Source organism: Coregonus clupeaformis, chromosome 26, assembly GCF_020615455.1.
Source record: "Coregonus clupeaformis isolate EN_2021a chromosome 26, ASM2061545v1, whole genome shotgun sequence".
NCBI classification, from domain to species: Eukaryota; Metazoa; Chordata; class Actinopteri; order Salmoniformes; family Salmonidae; genus Coregonus; species Coregonus clupeaformis.
Window position 1 is genome coordinate 18911036 of NC_059217.1, and position 19008 is coordinate 18930043.

General features: G+C 41.9%; 1 protein-coding gene across 2 annotated transcripts; it reads right to left on the reverse strand.

Moving 5' to 3' along the window:
* Nucleotides 1-1846: 1846 nt before the first annotated feature.
* LOC121540471 (aldo-keto reductase family 1 member A1-B) lies at nt 1847-14875 on the reverse strand. Of its 2 annotated transcripts, none has more exons than XM_041849366.2 (9): nt 14712-14875; nt 13518-13619; nt 13257-13376; nt 6582-6733; nt 6145-6340; nt 3432-3631; nt 2797-2869; nt 2498-2584; nt 1847-2182 (listed from the first exon to the last, which is right to left on the reverse strand). In XM_041849366.2, exons 2-9 carry the CDS (start codon nt 13611-13613, stop codon nt 2117-2119), a joined length of 990 nt encoding a protein of 329 aa, XP_041705300.1. In that variant the 5' UTR covers nt 13614-13619; nt 14712-14875; the 3' UTR covers nt 1847-2116. The 2 variants fall into 2 exon arrangements, with proteins under 2 accessions (XP_041705300.1, XP_041705301.1); XM_041849367.2 differs by lacking the exon at nt 14712-14875 and adding an exon at nt 13808-14682.
* Between the last annotated feature and the right edge of the window lie 4133 nt (nt 14876-19008).

Genomic DNA, 19008 nt, shown 5'->3' on the forward strand with positions numbered 1-19008 from the left:
CTCTAAATAGTGTTCTGTACTATGTTGAGCTGGTGGGATGTACAGTTGAAGTCGTACGTTTACATACACTCGTTTTTCAACCACTCCACAAATGTCTTGTTAACAAACTATAGTTTTGGCAAGTCAGTTAGGACATCTACTTTGTGCATGACACAAGTAATTTTTCCAACAATTGTTTACAGACAGATTATTTCACTTATAATTCACTGTATCACAATTACAGTGGGTCAGAAGTTTACATACACTAAGTTGACTGTGCCTTTAAACAGCTTGGAAAATTCCAGAAAATGATGTAATGTCTTTAGAAGCTTCTGATAGGCTAATTGACATCATTTGAGTCAATTGGAGGTGTATCTGTGGATGTATTTCATGGCCTACCTACCTCTTTGCTTGACATCTTGGGAAAATCAAAAGAAATCAGCCAAGACCTCCACAAGTCTGGTTCATCCTTGGGAGCAATTTCCAAACGCCTGACGGTACCACGTTCATCTGTACAAACAATAGTATGCAAGTATAAACACCATGGGACCACACAGCCGTCATACCGCTCAGGAAGGAGATGCGTTCTGTCTCCTAGAGATGAACGTACTTTGGTGCAAAAAGTGCAAATAAATCCCAGAACAACAGAAAAGGACCTTGTGAAGATGCTGGAGGAAACAGGTACAAAAGTATCTATATCCACAGTAAAACGAGTCCTACATCGACATAACCTGAAAGGCCGCTCAGCAAGGAAGAAGCCACTGCTCCAAAACCGCCATAAAAAAAGCCAGACTACGGTTTGCAACTGCACATGGGGACAAAGATCGTACTTTTTGGAGAAATGTCCTCTGGTCTGAGGAAACAAAAATAGAACTGTTTGGCCATAACGTTGCATCTTTATGTTTGGAGGAAAAAGGGGGGCTTGCAAGCCGAAGAACACCATCCCAACCATGAAGCACGGAGGTGGCAGCATCATGTTGTGGGGGTGCTTTGCTGCAGGAGGGACTGGTGCACTTAACAAAATAGATGTCATCATGAGGAATGGAAAACTATGTGGATATATTGAAGCAACATCTCAAGACATCAGTCAGGAAGTTAAAGCTTGGTCGCAAATGGGTCTTCCAAATGGACAATGACCCCAAGCATACTTCCAAAGTTGTGGCAAAATGGCTTAAGGACAACAAAGTCAAGGTATTGGAGTGGCCATCACAAAGCACTGACCTCAATCCTATAGAACATTTGTGGGCAGAACTGAAAAAGTGTGTTTGAGCAAGGAGGCCTACAAACCTGACTCAGTTACACCAGCTCTGTCAGGAGGAATGGGCCAAATTCACCCAACTTATTGTGGGAAGCTTGTGGATGGCTACCTGAAAAGTTTTACCCAAGTTAAACAATTTAAATGCTACCAAATACTAATTGTGTGTATGTAAACTTCTGACCCATTGGGAACGTGATGAAATAAATAAAAGCTGAAATAAATCTCTCTCCTATTATTCTGACATTTCACATTCTTAAAATAAAGTGGTGATCCTAACTGACCTAAGACAGGGAATTTTTTACTAGGATTAAATGTCAGGAATTGTGAAAAAACTGAGTTTAAATGTATTTGGCTAAGGTGTGTGTAAACTTCCGACTTCAACTATAGGTACTGGGCATGGTGAACGATGGGTTAAATACATTACAAAACACAGCTGTATAATGATTTATAACACTGCATTTCCATAAACATTTCAAGTCAGTGCTTTTGTGCAGCCTGAGTCAGAAAGCAGGTCAGTTTAGTGTTTACACTGTTTAGACTGGTTTTCCCTTCAAGTAAAGATGCATTTTAATTACCAATCAGCAAATCAAATAACAAATCACTCACAAGGGCAGTAACAAAACATTTTTATTTACGAAGCACACAGATGCTATGTCCTAGTACTCTCATAAAGCACTCTTTCCCTGTCACCACACCACCATGACAACTGATCTGACAGGAGCTGGACTTTTTCTACCAACCTTCTTTCCCCTAAAAAAAGACATCAGTTGTCTACACAGGATTGTGACGAAAGGAAGCCATTTCATCGAATTGGGACACAGCCTTGGAAGGGGAGGGGGTTCCCAAGGCACAAAAGTGGGCAGCAATTTGGGGATTTACTCAGTAGGGGTCAATGAAGGGGTAGTGTGGATGTCCGGCATCCCTGGGGACGGGCATCCCATCAACCTGCAACAACAATTGGAAAACAGTCACGAGCTAGCCAGGAGTCTGACATAGAATCTTCTGATCCGTAGTCAGATGCGTAATCCCTTGTGCCACTAGCCCAATGACAACTGCTATAGTGAAATATCAACAGAGACACTGCATTTTGGTTACTTTCTTCAACTGATTACATACAACAGATATAGTATTAGCTCTCTATGAAACATTTAACCATTGTGAGCTGGCCATCACATAACCCATAGAATTCCAATGACATTCTCTGGTCTCACATTCATTGTACACAAATATACCAGTAGAGGGAGCTCTAAAACCACTCACTGTGATGGTTGGTACAATGTAGCGCCAGCCTTTGTTCAATGCCGTTATACACTTCATCTCTTCTGCTTCAAGGGTAAAATCAAACACCTGAGGATACACACACATTTTAGATTACGAGTCCACTCGGTAGTCTAATAAATCATATTACAGGATTGCACGATGGGACTTATGAAAACAGTTATGATGGGTAGGAATAGTAGTAGTAAGAGTTTTGGTTTCTTGCAGTAGTAGACTTAATTGTGCAGCAATTTACAATTATAGATCGTCATCAAACAGAATACTATAACACAATAATCCACCTGGATATTCTCTTTGATCCGAGACTCTGTCACACTTTTGGGGATCGTCACCACTCCTCGCTGCGTCTGCCATCTAGCAAAGAGACATGATGTACATTGTTTGGTTTGAGAGACCAAATAGGTTACATGAAAAGCAAGATCTGATTACTAGACCATATGAGTGTTTTATGAATTTATTTTATGAATTATTGTGCTAAAATCGGGAGGTCTTGATAGATCATACTGGTATATTTATCCTGCCTACCTAAAGAGAAATTGGGATATTGTTGAAAAAAGTTACGAGTTAACCAGGATTCAAATCTAGAATCTTCTTATCTGTAGTCAGACGCATTGTTAACCATTGTGCCACTAGCCCGCTGATTGGCTCAAGGCAAGGTGTTTGTTTGTGTTTGTGTATTTATTTTACACCCATTTCACTGTACAGACGCGAGAGGATGTGTTGATCACCTCTTAAGTTGTGGAACACACGGCATCAATATCCTGCTGATAGGCTCATGACATAATATCAGTTTATATTCCATAGATAATCAATGTATTACTGGGGTCTTTATTTCTGGCATTTGATATGACATGGGGATGCTGGGTTATCATTGAGTAAAGAGTACTAGGCTAGAACATTATATAACATTACTCACCTAATGATGATTTGTGCTGGGGACTTGTTGTACTTCCTGGCCAGGGTGTTGATGGCTGGTTCGTCCAGGAGGACAGGCTCGTCAGGATGCTTCCATGCCCGATCCGGTGACCCCAGTGGACTGTACGCCGTCATCACCAGGCCCCTGTCCCGGCAGTGTCGCAGCAACTCCACCTGAGCCAGATACGGATGACTTTCCACCTGAAAAACAGAAACATAAACCACAACTGTCAGCGGGCTAGCAATGGATGACTACGGATCAGAAGATTCTAGGTTTGACTCCTGGCTAGCGATGAAACTTTTTCAATATTTTACCAACTGATCTTTAGGCAAGGAGGAATAATGTACACACAGCACATGCCACATATCAAGACCCCCCCAGCTAGCAAAACTCAAACCAAACTAAACAAAAACAGAGTGGCGCAGTGGTCTAAGGCACTGCATCGCAGTGCTAGCTGTGCCACTAGAGATCCTGGTTCGAATCCAGGCTCTGTCGTAGCCGGCCGGGACCGGGAGACCCATGGGGCGGCGCACAATTGGTCCAGGGTAGGGGAGGGAATGGCCGGCAGGGATGTAGCTCAGTTGGTAGAGCATGGCGTTTGCAACGCCAGGGTTGTGGGTTCGATTCCTACGGGGGGCCAGTATGAAAAATTAAAAAATAAATGTATGCACTCACTAACAGTAAGTCGCTCTGGATAAGAGCGTCTGCTAAATGACTAAAATGTAAATGTAAATATGTTCTAATATTTAACCGTCAACAAACAAACACTTGCTGTATTTCTGACAGGGACAGGAAGAGACGGGAGGGTTGTATACAAAGGATATTGGAGGAGAGATGGACTGTGAGAAGACTGGTTGTGGTAGTGACAAAGAGACCAAAAACAAACACCACCCCTTTCAGTGGGCAAGTGGCGCAATGGATAACGCACCTGACTACGGATCAGAACATTCTAGGTTCGACTCCTAGCTAGCTTGTAAACCTTTTAAATAGTTTCTCAATTGATCTTCAGCTTGGAGGGTTTCCATTAGCTGATAGCCGGCTTTTGGCCTTTAAAAAAATAGAAAAGCCGATAAATAAAAAATAATCAATAAAATAATGCTTTTTAGCATATTCATTGATGGGAATACCAGTTGATGGAAATACATTTGACCGGTCATGCTTATCGGTCTATGGGTTAATTTGCATAATTTTGTGGAATTAAATTGTCTCGTGTTTATTCGTTATGCATCTTATTTATCACACGCACAGCATACAGATACAGAGCCTTTAAGCAGAACATCTGTCAGCCCAATCATTGCGCAACCATTCTAAATGCAATCATGTGTACAAAATAGTTTTTGGGCCACGATTAAAAAGAGCTAATATTTGTATTTCTCAACCGGTAATTGAAGCGTTCTTCCCATTCACCATTCAAATGCATAGGCAACGGAAGGCAGGCTTCATCAGCGCATCACACCACTTTGCAATGAGCTGGTGGCAGTATGCATTTTGAAAACATATAGCTACTTAAATAGTTGGAAACCTGAATGTTTTACAAAATGTTATGAGGCATGTTTTACCTTGCTTCAATGTAGCCTAGGCAAAATCGTACCATATCTGTGGAGGCAATTATTCTATATAGACTTCCATATGCAATTGAAACCAGTAGCCTATTTCTCTCATGTTCTTTTGTTTTCCATTTTTCTTTCATTGTCCGGGAGCCAGACAGTTTGGAAAGTAAATGGATATTGCTGCAAAGAGAAGACAATGAAAATACTTCTGTCTTTTAGTTATCAAAATTCTCAACTTAATTGAGCGAACAACAGTAGGCCTATAACCTATCTTAATGACACTAGCGGAGAGCATCGGCCAAATCCCCGGTGAGTGTGCACTGCGCATACTCACTCTTTATCATTGTTGGGTCAGTGCCACTTAAAAGTTTGTTTTTGGACAATCATATCCTCCTTCAGTTTTGATGGACGTCATATTCTATTTCTGTCTCCCCTTCTCGTAGGCCTATATGGACGTCGTTTTTATTGATTGTTTGTCAGTGTCGGCGGAGTAGGCTACCCTGTAATTTGTCATATTAAAAAAGATTCTGTCTCCAGTCATATAAAGTGTAGTAAAATTGCATGAAATGTGTTTTTTCCATGCAAACAAAGAAGAAAAGTATGATATAGCTCAGGCCTCTACACTATACGCGCTCAGCCATGAATTGAACGGTCTTTTTGCAAGTGATTGAGTTATATTATTAGCCTAAATTATGATTATCCAATCTACACATCACGAATAGTAGGCGATCTTACATAAGTCTGCAAAAGGTGCATTTTTATGGTGACATTTGCTTCCCCAAACTTGAAAGTCGCGCTCCGCCTAAGCATAGGATAGTGATTTTGCTGTTCGTTACTCATCTTGTTGGCTGAGGAAAAGTAAATATGGACAGTTATACTATCTTCAAAATGTGCAGTAAGGACACACCTCATTGCATCCTCGACTTGCATTTTCTGTTAAGATGAATTACCATAATATAAATGAAATTTCTGTCATTCTGTGCACCGTGGGTGGACACCCTAATCAGGTTACACACCCAATGTATATGGGTCTGGTACATATCTCAACTGTCCGGTAAATTAAAATGCAGCTGGTCAAATGACCGGCGCCACATTTTCATAACGGAAATCCTGGTAGCTAGGTATAATGTACGCACAGTCAGAACAACATATCTCCTCCTTACCTGAAGCACAGTGGGTTTGATGTTGGCTACAGACAGCACGTCGTCTATCTGTTTGCTGTTGAAGTTGGACAGGCCGATAGCCCTGATCATGCCCTTCCCCACCAGCTTCTCCATGGCAGCCCAAGTCAGCTTGTAGTCGATGTCGTCATACAGCAGGGTGCCGTCCTCTGACTTGGGGAAAGGAGCGTCACCTTGTCTGTGGGAAAGGGGAAGAACGGGCAAAATGTTAACATTGAACAGTATAGGATGCCCATACAGTTACACTAATGTGAATTGATCATTGTAAACATTCTTATAGCAAGTTTAATACCCAAATTGAAATTAATTTAAAAGGAAATTCTGCTGGTGTCTGGCAATTCTATACATTTATTTGCTGTATCATGTTCACTAAGGCTAGTTATTATGCCTCTCCAGAACCCATGATGGAAGCTACTCACTGGAAGGCATAGGGCCAGTGGATGAGGTAGAGATCCAGGTACTCCAGCCTCAGCTCCTTCAGTGTCTTCAGCAGAGCGGGCTCCACATCCTCCGGGTGATGCTGTGTGTTCCACAGCTTAGAGGTGATAAACACATCCTCTCGCCTCAGGGCCTGTATACAGAGACAGGTGTAAACAAAGAAACACACACACACACACACACCTTTACTTGACCCCATCAGCGAGCTAGTGGCACAATGGATAACATGTCTGACACAAGTCAAATATATATATATACATACACATACAGTTGAAGTCGGAAGTTTACATACACCTTAGCCAAATACATTTAAACTCAGTTTTTCACAATTCCTGACATTTAATCCTAGTAAGAATTCCCTGTCTTAGGTCAGTTAGGATCACCACTTTATTTTAAGAATGTGAAATATCAGAATATTAGTAGAGAGAATGATTCATTTCAGCTTTTATTTATTTCATCACATTCCCAGTGGGTCAGAAGTTTACATACACTCAATTATTATTTGGTAGCATTGCCTTTAAATTGTTTAACTTGGGTCAAATGGTTCGGGTAGCCTTCCACAAGCGTCCCACAATAAGTTGGGTGAATTTGGCCCATTCCTCCTGACAGAGCTGGTGTAACTGAGTCAGGTTTTTAGGCCTCCTTGCTCGCACACGCTTTTTCAGTTCTGCCCACAAATGTTCTATACGATTGAGGTCAGGGCTTTGTGATGGCCACTCCAATACCTTGACTTTGTTGTCCTTAAGCCATTTTGCCACAACTTTGGAAGTATGCTTGGGGTCATTGTCCATTTGGAAGACCCATTTGCGACCAAGCTTTAACTTCCTGACTGATGTCTTGAGATGTTGCTTCAATATATCCACATAATTTTCCTTCTTCATGATGACATCTATTTTGTTTAGTGCACCAGTCCCTCCTGCAGAAAAGCACCCCGACAGCATGATGCTGCCACCCCCGTGCTTCACGGTTGGGATGGTGTTCTTCGGCTTGCAAGCAACCCCCTTTTTCCTCCAAACATAACGATGGTCATTATGGCCAAACAGTTCTATTTTGGTTTCATCAGACAAGAGGACATTTCTCCAAAAAGTACGATCTTTGTCCCCATGTGCAGTTGCAAACTGTAGTCTGGCTTTTTTATGGCGGTTTTGGAGCAGTGGCTTCTTCCTTGCTGAGCGGCCTTTCAGGTTATGTCGATATAGGACTTGTTTTACTGTGGATATAGATACTTCTGTACCAGTTTCCTCCAGCATCAAGGTCCTTTGCTGTTGTTCTGGGATTGATTTGCACTTTTTGCACCAAAGTACGTTCATCTCTAGGAGACAGAATGCGTCTCCTTCCTGAGCGGTATGACGGCTGCGTGGTCCCATGGTGTTTATACTTGCATACTATTGTTTGTACAGATGAACGTGGTACCTTCAGGCATTTGGAAATTGCTCCCAAGGATGAACCAGACTTGTGGAGGTCTACAATTCTTTTTCTGAGGTCTTGGCTGATTTCTTTTGATTTTCCCATGATGTCAAGCAAAGAGGCACTGAGTTTGAAGGTAGGCCTTGAAATACATCCACAGGTACACCTCCAATTGACTCAAATGATGTCAATTAGCCTATCATAAGCTTCTAAAGCCATGACATCATTTTCTGGAATTTTACAAGCTGTTTAAAGGCACAGTCAACTTAGTGTATGTAAACTTCTGACCCACTGGAATTGTGATACAGTGAATAAGTGAAATAATCTGTCTGTAAACATTTGTTGGAAAAATTACTTGTGTCATGCACAAAGTAGATGTCCTAACCGACTTGCCAAAACTATAGTTTGTTAACAAGAAATTTGTGGAGTGGTTGAAAAATGAGTTTTAATGACTCCAACCTAAGTGTATGTAAACTTCCGATCTCAACTGTATCTATCTATCTATATATACACTACCAGTCAAAAGTTTGGACACACCTACTCATTCAAGGGTTTTTCTTTATTTTTACATTGTAGAATAATAGTGAAGACATCAAAAGTATGAAATAACACATGAAATCATGTAGTAACCAAAAAAGTGTTAAACAAATCAAAATACATTTTATTTCAAATAGCCACCCTTTGCCTTGATGACAGCGTTGCACACTCTTGGAATTCTCTCAACCAGCTTCATGAGGTAGTCACCTGGAATGCATTTCAGTTAACAGGTGTGCCTTCTTAAAAGTTAATTTGTGGAATTTCTTTCCTTCTTAATGCGTTTCAGCCAATCAGTTGTGTTGTGACAAGGTATGGGTGGTATACAGAAGATAGCCCTATTTGGTAAAAGACCAAGTCCATATTATGCCAAGAACAGCTCAAATAAGCAAGGAGAAACGACAATCCATCATTACTTTAAGACATGCAGGTCAGTCAATACGGAACATTTCAAGAACTTTGAACGTTTCTTCAAGTGCAGTCGCAAAAACCATCAAGCGCTATGATGAAACTGGCTCTCATGAGGCCTGCCACAGGAATGGAAGACCCAGAGTTAGGATAAGTTCAGAGTTACCAGCCTCAGAAATTGCAGCCCAAATAAATATTTTGCAGAGTTCAAGTAACAGACACATCTCAACATCAACTGTTCAGAGGAGACTGTGTGAATCAGGCCTTCATGGTCGAATTGCTGCAAAGAAACCCCTACTAAAGGACACCAATAAGAAGAAGAGACCTGCTTGGGCCAAGAAACACGAGCAATAGACATTAGACCAGTGGAAATTTGTCCTTTGGTCTGGAGTCCGAATTTGAGATTTTTGGTTGCAACCACCGTGTCTTTGTGAGACGCGGTGTGGGTGAACGGATGATCTCTGCATGTGTAGTTCCCACCGTAAAGCACCACTGAGGTGGTGTTATGGTGTGGGGGTGCTTTGCTGGTGACACGGTCTATGATTTATTTAGAATTCAAGGCACACTTAACCAGCATGGCTACCACAGCATTCTGCAGTGATATGCCATCCCATCTGGTTTGGGCTTAGTCCCACTATCATTTGTTTTCAACAGGACAATGACCCAACACACCTCCAGGCTGTGTAAGGGCTATTTTACCAAGAAGGAGAGCGATGGAGTGCTGCATCAGATGATCTGGCCTCCACAATCCCCCGACCTCAACCCAATTGAGATGGTTTGGAATGAGTCGGACGGCAGAGTGAAGGAAAAGCAGCCAACAAGTGCTCAGCATATGTGGGAACTCCTTCAAGACTGTTGGAAAAGCATTCCAGGTGAAGCTGGTTGAGAGAATGCAAAGCTGTCAAAGGCAAAGGGTGGCTATTTGAAGAATCTCAAATATAAAATATATTTCGATTTGTTTAACACTTTGTTGGTTACTACATGATTCCATGTGTCATTTCATAGTTTTGGATGTCTTCACTATTATTCTACAATGTAGAAAATAGTAAAAATAAAGAAAAACCCTTGAATGAGTAAGTGTGTCCAAACTTTTGACTGGTACTGTTTGTATAATATATATATATATATATATATATATACACACACACACACACACACACACAGTGCCTTCGGGAATTATTCAGACCCCTTGACCTTTTCCACATTTAGTTACATTACATTCTTATTCTAAAATGGATTTTTTTTATTTTTATATCTCAGCAATGTACACACAAAACCCCATAATGATAAAGCAAAAACAGTTCAGACATTTTTGCAAATGTATTAAAAATTCAAAACAGAAATACTTTATTTACATAAGTAATCAGACCCTTTGCTATGAGACTCGAAATTGAGCTCAGGTGCATCCTGTTTCCATTGACCATCCTTCAGATGTTTCTACAACTTGATTAGAGTCCACCTGTGGTAAATTCAATTGATTGGACATGATTTGGAAAGGCACACACCTGTCTGTATAAGGTCCCACAGTTGACAGTGTATGTCAGACCAAAAACCAAGCCACGAGGTCGAACGAATTGTCCGTAGACCTCAGAGACAGGATTGTGTCGAGGCACAGATCTGGGGAAGGGTACCAAAAAATGTCTGCAGCATTGAAGGTCCCCAAGAACACAGTGGCCTCCATCATTCTTAAAATGGAAGAAGTTTGGAACCACCAAGACTCTTCCCGGAGCTGGCCGCCTGGCCAAACTGAGCAATCGGGGGAGAAGGGCCTTGGTAAGGGAGGTGACCAAAAACCTGATGGTCCTTCTGACAGAGTCCCAGAGTTCCTCTGTGGAGATGGGAGAACCTTCCAGAAGGACAACAATCTCTGCAGCACTCCACCAATCAGGCCTTTATGGTAGAGTGGCCAGACGGAAGCCACTCCTCAGTAAAATGCACATGACAGCCCGCTTGGAGTTTGCCAAAAAGGAATCGAAAGATTCTCAGACCATGAGAAACAAGATTCTCTGGTCTGATGAAACCAAGATTGAACACTGGCCAGAATGCCAAGTGTCACATCTGGAGGAAACCTGGCACCATCCCTGAAGCATGGTGGTGGCAGCATCATGCTGTGGGGATGTTTTTCAGCGGCAGGGACTGGGAGACTAGTCATGATCGAGGGAAAGATGAACGGAGCAAAGTACAGAGAGATCCTTGATGAAAACCTGCTCCAGAGCGCTCAGGACCTCAGACTGGGGTCGAAAGTTCACCTTCCAACTGGACAATGACCGTAAGCACACAACCAAGACAACGCAGGAGTGGCTTCGGTACAAGTCTCTGAATGTCCTTGTGTGGCCCAGCCAGAGCCCGGACTTGAACCTGATCGAAAATCTCTGGAGAGACCTGACAATAGCTGTGCAGCGACGCTCCTCATCCAACCTGACAGAGCTTGAGAGGATCTGCAGAGAAGAATGGGAGAAACTCCCCAAATACAGGTGTGCCAAGCTTGTAGCGTCATGCCCAAGAAGACTCGAGGCTGTAATCACTGCGAAAGGTGCTTCAACAAAGTTACTGAGTAAAGGGTCTGAATACATATGTAAATGTGATTTCAGTTTTGTACTTTTAATAAATGTGCAAACATTTCTAAAAACCTGTGTTTGCTTTGTCATTATGGGGTATTGTGTTACCTTTATTTAACTAGGCAAGTCAGTTAAGAACAAATTCTTATTTACAATGACGGCCTACACCGGTCAAACCCGGACGACGCTGGGCCAATTGTGCGCCGCCCTATGGGACTCCCAATCACGGCCGGTTGTGATACAGCCTGGAATCGAACCAGGGGGTCTGTAGTGACGCCTCAAGCACTGAGATGCAGTGCCTTAGACCACTGCGCCACTCGGGAGCCCATAAGGCTGTAACGTAACAAAATGTGGAAAAAGTCAAGGGGTCTGAATACTTTCCGGGGTCTGAATACTGCTCGTTCTAAATAGTATAATCTAATCTGTTGAAAACAGTGGCAGCATGTGCTGCAGTGGTCATTCAGTTTTTGACATGCAAATCTAAAATAGGTGTATTTATCCTGTTGTTCAAATGCACACATCGTTTTATATATATATATATATATATATATATATATATATATATATATATATATATATATATATATTTGGGCTGTCAAATGATTAAAATTTTTAATCAAATTAATCAGAATTTTCAGTGGATTAATCATGATTAATCACTATTTGCAATTACACCTGAATCCTAACCATTTTTTTTCTGAAATGCATACCAAAAGATAAATAACAGGACACAGATACATAATTTTCATATTATGTCTGTTTATTAACACAGCCAAATAATGGTGTTTTAAATCAAGCTGAAACATACTACACACCATAATATTTGTCTTTGGCTCTTGACGGTGGCTTATAGAATGAGTCTTGAGACGCCACTTGCAAAACATCAAGGAAACCTGAGTCTTCTACAATGCTAATGGGTCTACAATCCTTTGCAATCCATTTTGCTATTGTGTTGGTCAAATTATCTGAGGTTGATTTTGTTAATTGCCTGCAAACATTCAGCGTGGTCTGGCGCAAACCACTTGCTGAATCTGACGGCCCAGCAAACGCATGTTTGAGCGTTGACATGGTACTTCAAGCTTGAACAGCTCCGTGAAATTGAAACTCCTTCTTACAAATCTTGCAAATAACCTTGTACTTGTTAACTGTACCATCATCATTCTTTTTATATTTGAATCCGTCAATAGGCCCACTTTGCTCACCTTGCTCCATCTCGCCTCTAGCTCCCAACCACTTTCCTGACCTGAATAATTTGTCACACTGCGCATGCGTGAAATGCGTTAAAAAAATTGACGTAATTAACAGCAAACAACTAATTAACGTCGTTAACGCGCTATTTTTGACAGCCCTAATATATATATATATATATATATATATATATATATATATATATATATATATATATATATATATATATATATATTCTCAAAGAAACTACCGGTAGTTCAAAAACTTGGCATCATATTTCTGTCATGCTGCTTTGTTGACAACTCCAACCACCTCGCGCCCCGGGTATTCAGCCAATCAGCGGCCGCCGTGGACTAGCACATCTCTGTCCTTCTCAGTATCTGCCGATGATGTCTATGGTATCTACATTGATAAGCCTTAGATACCATTCTCCTAACTCTGGGCCAGGGCGTTAAGTGTTTGCTTGAGCCTTCTTCAACAACCATTGAAGAAGAAGAAGACGACTCAAGCCGCATGTAACGCCCTGGACCAGAGCTATCATGTTTCTTGGTGTTGGCTTACTTTGTCAGGGCCAAGCGTCTCCTGTAGAGCCTCTCCGATCTCCACCTCGTTGCCATAGATGGCAGCACAGTCGATGTGACGGTAGCCAGCCTGCAAGGCCCACACCACTGCTTGTTTCACCTGGAATACAGCACAACCCAAGAAGACAATCATTGTTAAAGACCCCATCAGCAAGCCCATAATGATACTACACTAAATTAGTTGGGATAAATAATTCATCCAAAAGATTAATGGTTAATCAATCACGTGTGAGGCACCTACCTTGCCAGGTTCGCTCTTCCATGTTCCTAGCCCGAGGAGAGGCATTTTCCGCCCGGTGTTGAGAACTGCAAAGTCATTTTTACCTGCCACTGCCATGTGTACCTGAAAGACAGGGCAGAAGACAGATGCCACAGCCGTTGGGATATTCACATTGTGGATCTCAATAGTGTTAAGTAGCTCTTCTTGTGTCCTCTCCATGATCACATTGAAAACCTATCCAGTACCTTCAACTGCTTGTGGTAAAGAAAAGGAGACAATTTAAGGAACCAAATATCCTGCCCAGCACTCACCCTGGCCTGATCCTCCTGCCTCTAGTTCATAGAACTTCTGACTGTCAGCTAATCTTTATTAACCAGAACTAAAGGCTTGCGTAATTGGCCAGCTGCTCGAATACGGTTCTATGGTACCAGTTATGTTCACATAGATCACAAGAGAGTAACTGTCAGCGCGCTACTGTTTCCACAGCTGCACGTGATGAATCCACAACTGGACCTTGACCGTCGGGTACTGGTCTAGAACGACTTCCTCCTTCACCATGCAGTTGAGTTTAGTCAGCTAGAATCACTGGCTACAATAGGCTAGCCTATTGTACTTTTTCTTAGTTAATATTCCATACTAGAAATAAGACCCGTTTCTAATAGATGGAATTACAGTCACAGTGAAATTGTTCCAATAATAGTTCCACTTACCCAGTAGAAATGTTGATAATTAAAAATCAAGGTGGGGAATAGGAAGAAGAAACCGGCTGCAGTCAGACAAAGCATGTGTAATCAATTTGCAATAAACGGGGTAGGGTGGACAAATGTATAACTGTTGCGGACTGTCTGTCAGATTTACAATGCCAGATATTAGATATGCACAAAGGCAATCAATCGTCCAACAAAAGGACACGCAATGGCATTGCATCGTGCAATAATCATGCATACTGGAATAAGCAACCCAAATGTCAGTGCATGATGATGTTTTCATTGACATTCCCTTCGCCTACATTATTAGCGATTGAACGTTTAACGTAATTTCTCTCACTTTAGTTAACTCACCTGTTTTACAGAACATTTTTACACGATTGAGAACAGATCACCGATATTTTATTTGCTGATTTTTCGCCCAGTGCCACCTACAGTAATTGAAATCAACACAATCCACTGTCGTAACAAAACGACAAGCAGCTGTATTCAAACATTTCCCACTTACTGTTACAGGTATCAGTCAGCAAAACAACCTATATATTCTTCAACGGCCGGGTCACAAATATAAAATGTTTAGCTGTTAAAAAAAATCAGAATTCATTTTGCTAACATTTCCGTTTCCGGAGTTTGATCGCATTTTCTCCTTATGCAGTCGAATACGCTGAGGTATAATGCCGCATTCACAACAACTGGGAACTCGCAAAAAGCGAGCTCCGACCGGAAAACTCGGGCCTCTTTCTAGAGCTCCGACGTTCCTACCGATCACTGACGTCATTAATTTAACTCAGAAAAAAATTGGTCAATTCATGACGTCAGTGATCTTCAGGTCGGAAAGTTGGAGCTTTAGAAAGAGGCCAGAGTTCCCGACTTGGAATTCCGAGTTGGATGACCGTTAAAAAGATGTTCCCAGTCTGAGTTAGTTTTTTTTCCAGTTCCCAGTTGTTTTGAATGCGGCATAAAGAACGGTCGGAGACCGTCCACAGATACGGCTCCTTGTCTCCACTGTGCAAGGAGCAGGAAGTGGTCATGGCTAAACTGTGGGAATTTCCACATGTAGTTGATAAACATCAAATACACAGGAAGGCCAAAAAGATCAGCAAGGACAACAACCACCCGAGCCACTGCCTGTTCACCCCGCTATCAGGCGAGGTCAGTACAGGTGCATCAAAACTGGGACCGAGAGTCTGAAAAACATATTCTATCTCAAGGCCATCAGACTGTTAAAAAGCCATCACTAGGCAGCTTCCACCGGTTATGTAACCATGCACCTTAGAGGCTGCCCCATTGACATAGACTTGAAATCACTGGCCACTTTAGTAATGGAACACTAGTCACTCTAATAATGTTTACATATTTTTGCTTTACTCATCTCATATGTATATACTGTATTATATTCTACTGTATTTTAGTCTATGCCACTCAGGCATTGCTCATCCTAATATTTGTAATATTTATATATTCCTTAATTCCATTATTTTACTTTTAGGTTGTGTGTATTGTTGTGAATTGTTAGATATACTGCACTGTTGGAGCCATAACACAATCATTTCGCTACACCTGCAATAACATCTGCTAAACATGTGTATGTGACAAATAAAATGTCATTTCATTTTATTTTGACAGCTGTCAGTGGAGCTAGCTAGCACTAACCTTAATGAGCTAGGTATCTTGCTAATGTTATCTGTTGTTGCTGGGTTTTTTTACTACACCATATTCCAAAGATTAGCCAGCTTAATCTATGGCTGGTTCTGGAGCTGGATTTGTCATAAGCATTGATTTAGGGAAAACTTCGCCACAGATGGAAACCACTGGCCTTGCCAGAAGATACCGACTCTACTGTTACGCTTGTTTACACTGAGCTGCACTGGGGTTGGAACGCAATCATGGTTACATTAAGACAGCGTGGAGCCGGCGCGAAATATGGGTCGGAAAATATACCTAGCAGTAGCCACCACAGCCATTTTGGAATGGCAGTGTCAGCCAATCAGCTCCTTTGCTGTTCAACTTCGACGTGCCATTCCATAATGGCCACTGGTCTTCCTCTCTTCACCATAGGTAGTGAGTGGAAACGCCAAGCGGATGCTTCACATTTATACATCTGTGGCGACACTCCATCTTAACTCCTCCTCCACATTTACTGGATTGGTTGAACAGTGTAGAAGAGAACCTCCCCCGACAGTTTTTTATTATTCTCCTCAAGACCAGTACGTAGGTGATCTATACTGAACAAAAATATAAACGCAACATGTAAAGTGTTGGTCCCATGTTTCATGAGCTGAAATGAAAGAGCCCAGAATTTTTCAATACGCATAAAAAGCTTATTTCTCTCAACTTTTGTTTACATCCATGTTAGTGAGCATTTCTTCTTTGCCAAGATAATCAATCCACCTGACAGGTGTGGCATATCAAGAAGCTGATTAAACAGCATGGTCATTACACAGGTGTACCTTGTGCTGGGGACAATAAAAGGCCATTCTAAAATGTGCAGTCTTTTCACACAACACAATGCCACAGATGTCTCAAGTTTTTAGGGAGTGTGCAATTGGCATGCTGACTGCAGGAATGTCCACCAGAGCTGTTGCCAGATAATTGAATGTTTATTTCACTGCCATAAGCCACCTCCAATGTCGTTTTAGAGAATTTGGCAGAACGTCCAACTGGCCTCACAACCGCAGACCACGTGTAACCATGCCAGCCCAGGACCTCCACATCCGGCTTCTTCACCTGCAGGATTGTCTGAGACCAGCCACCTGGACATCTGATGAAACTGTGGGTTTGCACAAACAAAGAATTTCTGCACAAACTCTCAGAAACAGTCTCAGAAAAGCTCATCTGCGTGCTCGTCGTCCTCACCAGGGTCGTGACCTGACTGCAGTTTGGCGTCGTAACCGACTTCCGTGGGCAACTGCTCACCTTCGATGGCCACTGGCACGCTGGAGAAGTGTGCTCTTCACGGATTAATCGCGGTTTCAACTGTACCGGGCAGATGGCAGACAGCATGTATGGCGTTGTGTGGGCGAGCGGTTTGCTGATGTCAACGTTGTGAAAGAGTGCCCCATGGTGGCAGTGGGGTTATGGTATAGGCAGGCATAAGCTATGGACAACAAACACAATTGCATTTTATCTATGGCAATTTGAATGCACAGAGATACCGTGATGAGATCCTGAGGCCCATTGTCGTGCCATTCATACGCCGCCATCACCTCATGTTTCAGCATGATAATGCACAGCCCCATGTCGCAAGGATCTGTACACAATTCCTGGAAGCTTAAAATGTCCCAGTTCTTCCATGGCCTACACACTCACCGGACATGTCACCCATCGACGTGTACGACAGCATGTTCCAGTTCCCGCCAATATCCAGCAACATCGCGCAGCCATTGAAGAGGAGTGGGACAGCATTCCACAGGCCACAATCAACAGCCTGATCAACTCTATGCGAAGGAGATGTGTCGCGCTGCATGAGGCAAATGGTGGTCACACCAGATACTGACTGGTTTTCTTAATATTCCCAGTCATGTGAAATCCATAGATTAGAGCCTAATGAATTTATTTACATTTACTGATTTCCTTATATGAACTGTAACTCGGTAAAATCTTTGAAATTGTTGCATGTTGCGTTTATAGTTTTGTTCAGTGTAACTACATTTTACTTGGCCTATCCCCACATTCATTCTTAACAGAACCATCATTTTTTCATTCCATTCCACTCTTCCAACCTGCAAAATAAAGTTCTGAAACGGTTGAAACCCCCAAAAAGTAACGTTTAAAATCAATTTTTTGTACATTTAGCTCAACAATAAATTACTTCACCAATCAGTGTGGATAGGGCAAGCTATAGTTGTGATGGACAGACAAGTGTAGGGTGCGAGATGCGACTGAAATTTTGCGGGTGGGGAGAGAGCGAGAGAGGGTGGAGGTGAAGCGCTGGGCATCTTGTTATGACATGCATTATCTGAATTAGGCTCACAGCATTATACCTACAGAGGAGCGGCTTCTATGGAGGAACTTTGAATGTCTTCCGAGAGTTGGCGTAACGGTGGACCAGAGTTAGCTAGCTAGCTAGCTAGCTAATAAGCTTGTGTGTGAAGAGCGGCACCAGAATTAAAAACACGTCTAACCTTTTTGTAGTTAAGAAATCCAATGTGAAATGTGATACCATAGTATCCTTAACTAGCATTGAAAAAGTTAATCCATTCTTCTGTAATAAAAAATCGTTCCCTAATTTCTGAATCACGCTTGTAACGTCAGTAGGCTACAGTTGCCTATGCTTCGGAGGGGGAGGGGCAGGTAGCCTACACACACACTGGCAAAGTTTTTCAGCTGGCAGGCAGACACTGGAATAAGTTTCTGAGTGACAGAGTGAGGGCTTTGCATAGGCGCTTTGTTGCGTTTTTTTTGTGGGACTTTAAAAAAATGCCCGGAACGTAAAATAATGTTATTAACTGGTTCCCATGCTTTTAAAATAATGGTTCTGTTCCGGAACAGTATAGATCACTTTCATTCACAGTTCTGATTCTGTTCCTCAAAACTGGAAAATAACAACACTTTTTCTGTTCTGTTCCCTGAACAGGTTCAAATCCCTGTCACAATCTTTATCTTTAACTTTGTTTAATTTATAGTAGTTACAGTTGAAGTCGGAAGTTTACATACACCTTAGCCAAATACATTTAAACTCAGTTTTTCACAATTGCTGACATTTAATCCTAGTAAAAATTCCCTGTTTTAGGTCAGTTAGGATCACCACTTTATTTTAAGAATGTGAAATGTCAGAATAATAGTTGAGAGAATGATTTATTTAT

What these genes read in the sequence shown, in the direction of transcription:
- LOC121540471 (XM_041849366.2), bottom strand. Translation starts at nt 13,613, where the DNA reads ATGGCAGTGGCAGGTAAAAATGACTTTGCAGTTCTCAACACCGGGCGG. An exon ending in GGAAGAGCGAACCTGGCAAG is followed by an intron (nt 13,377 to 13,517) that starts GTAGGTGCCTCA and finishes GCTGTATTCCAG; the next exon opens with GTGAAACAAGCAGTGGTGTG. An exon ending in GGATCAAAGAGAATATCCAG is followed by an intron (nt 2,585 to 2,796) that starts GTGGATTATTGT and finishes GTGTATCCTCAG; the next exon opens with GTGTTTGATTTTACCCTTGA.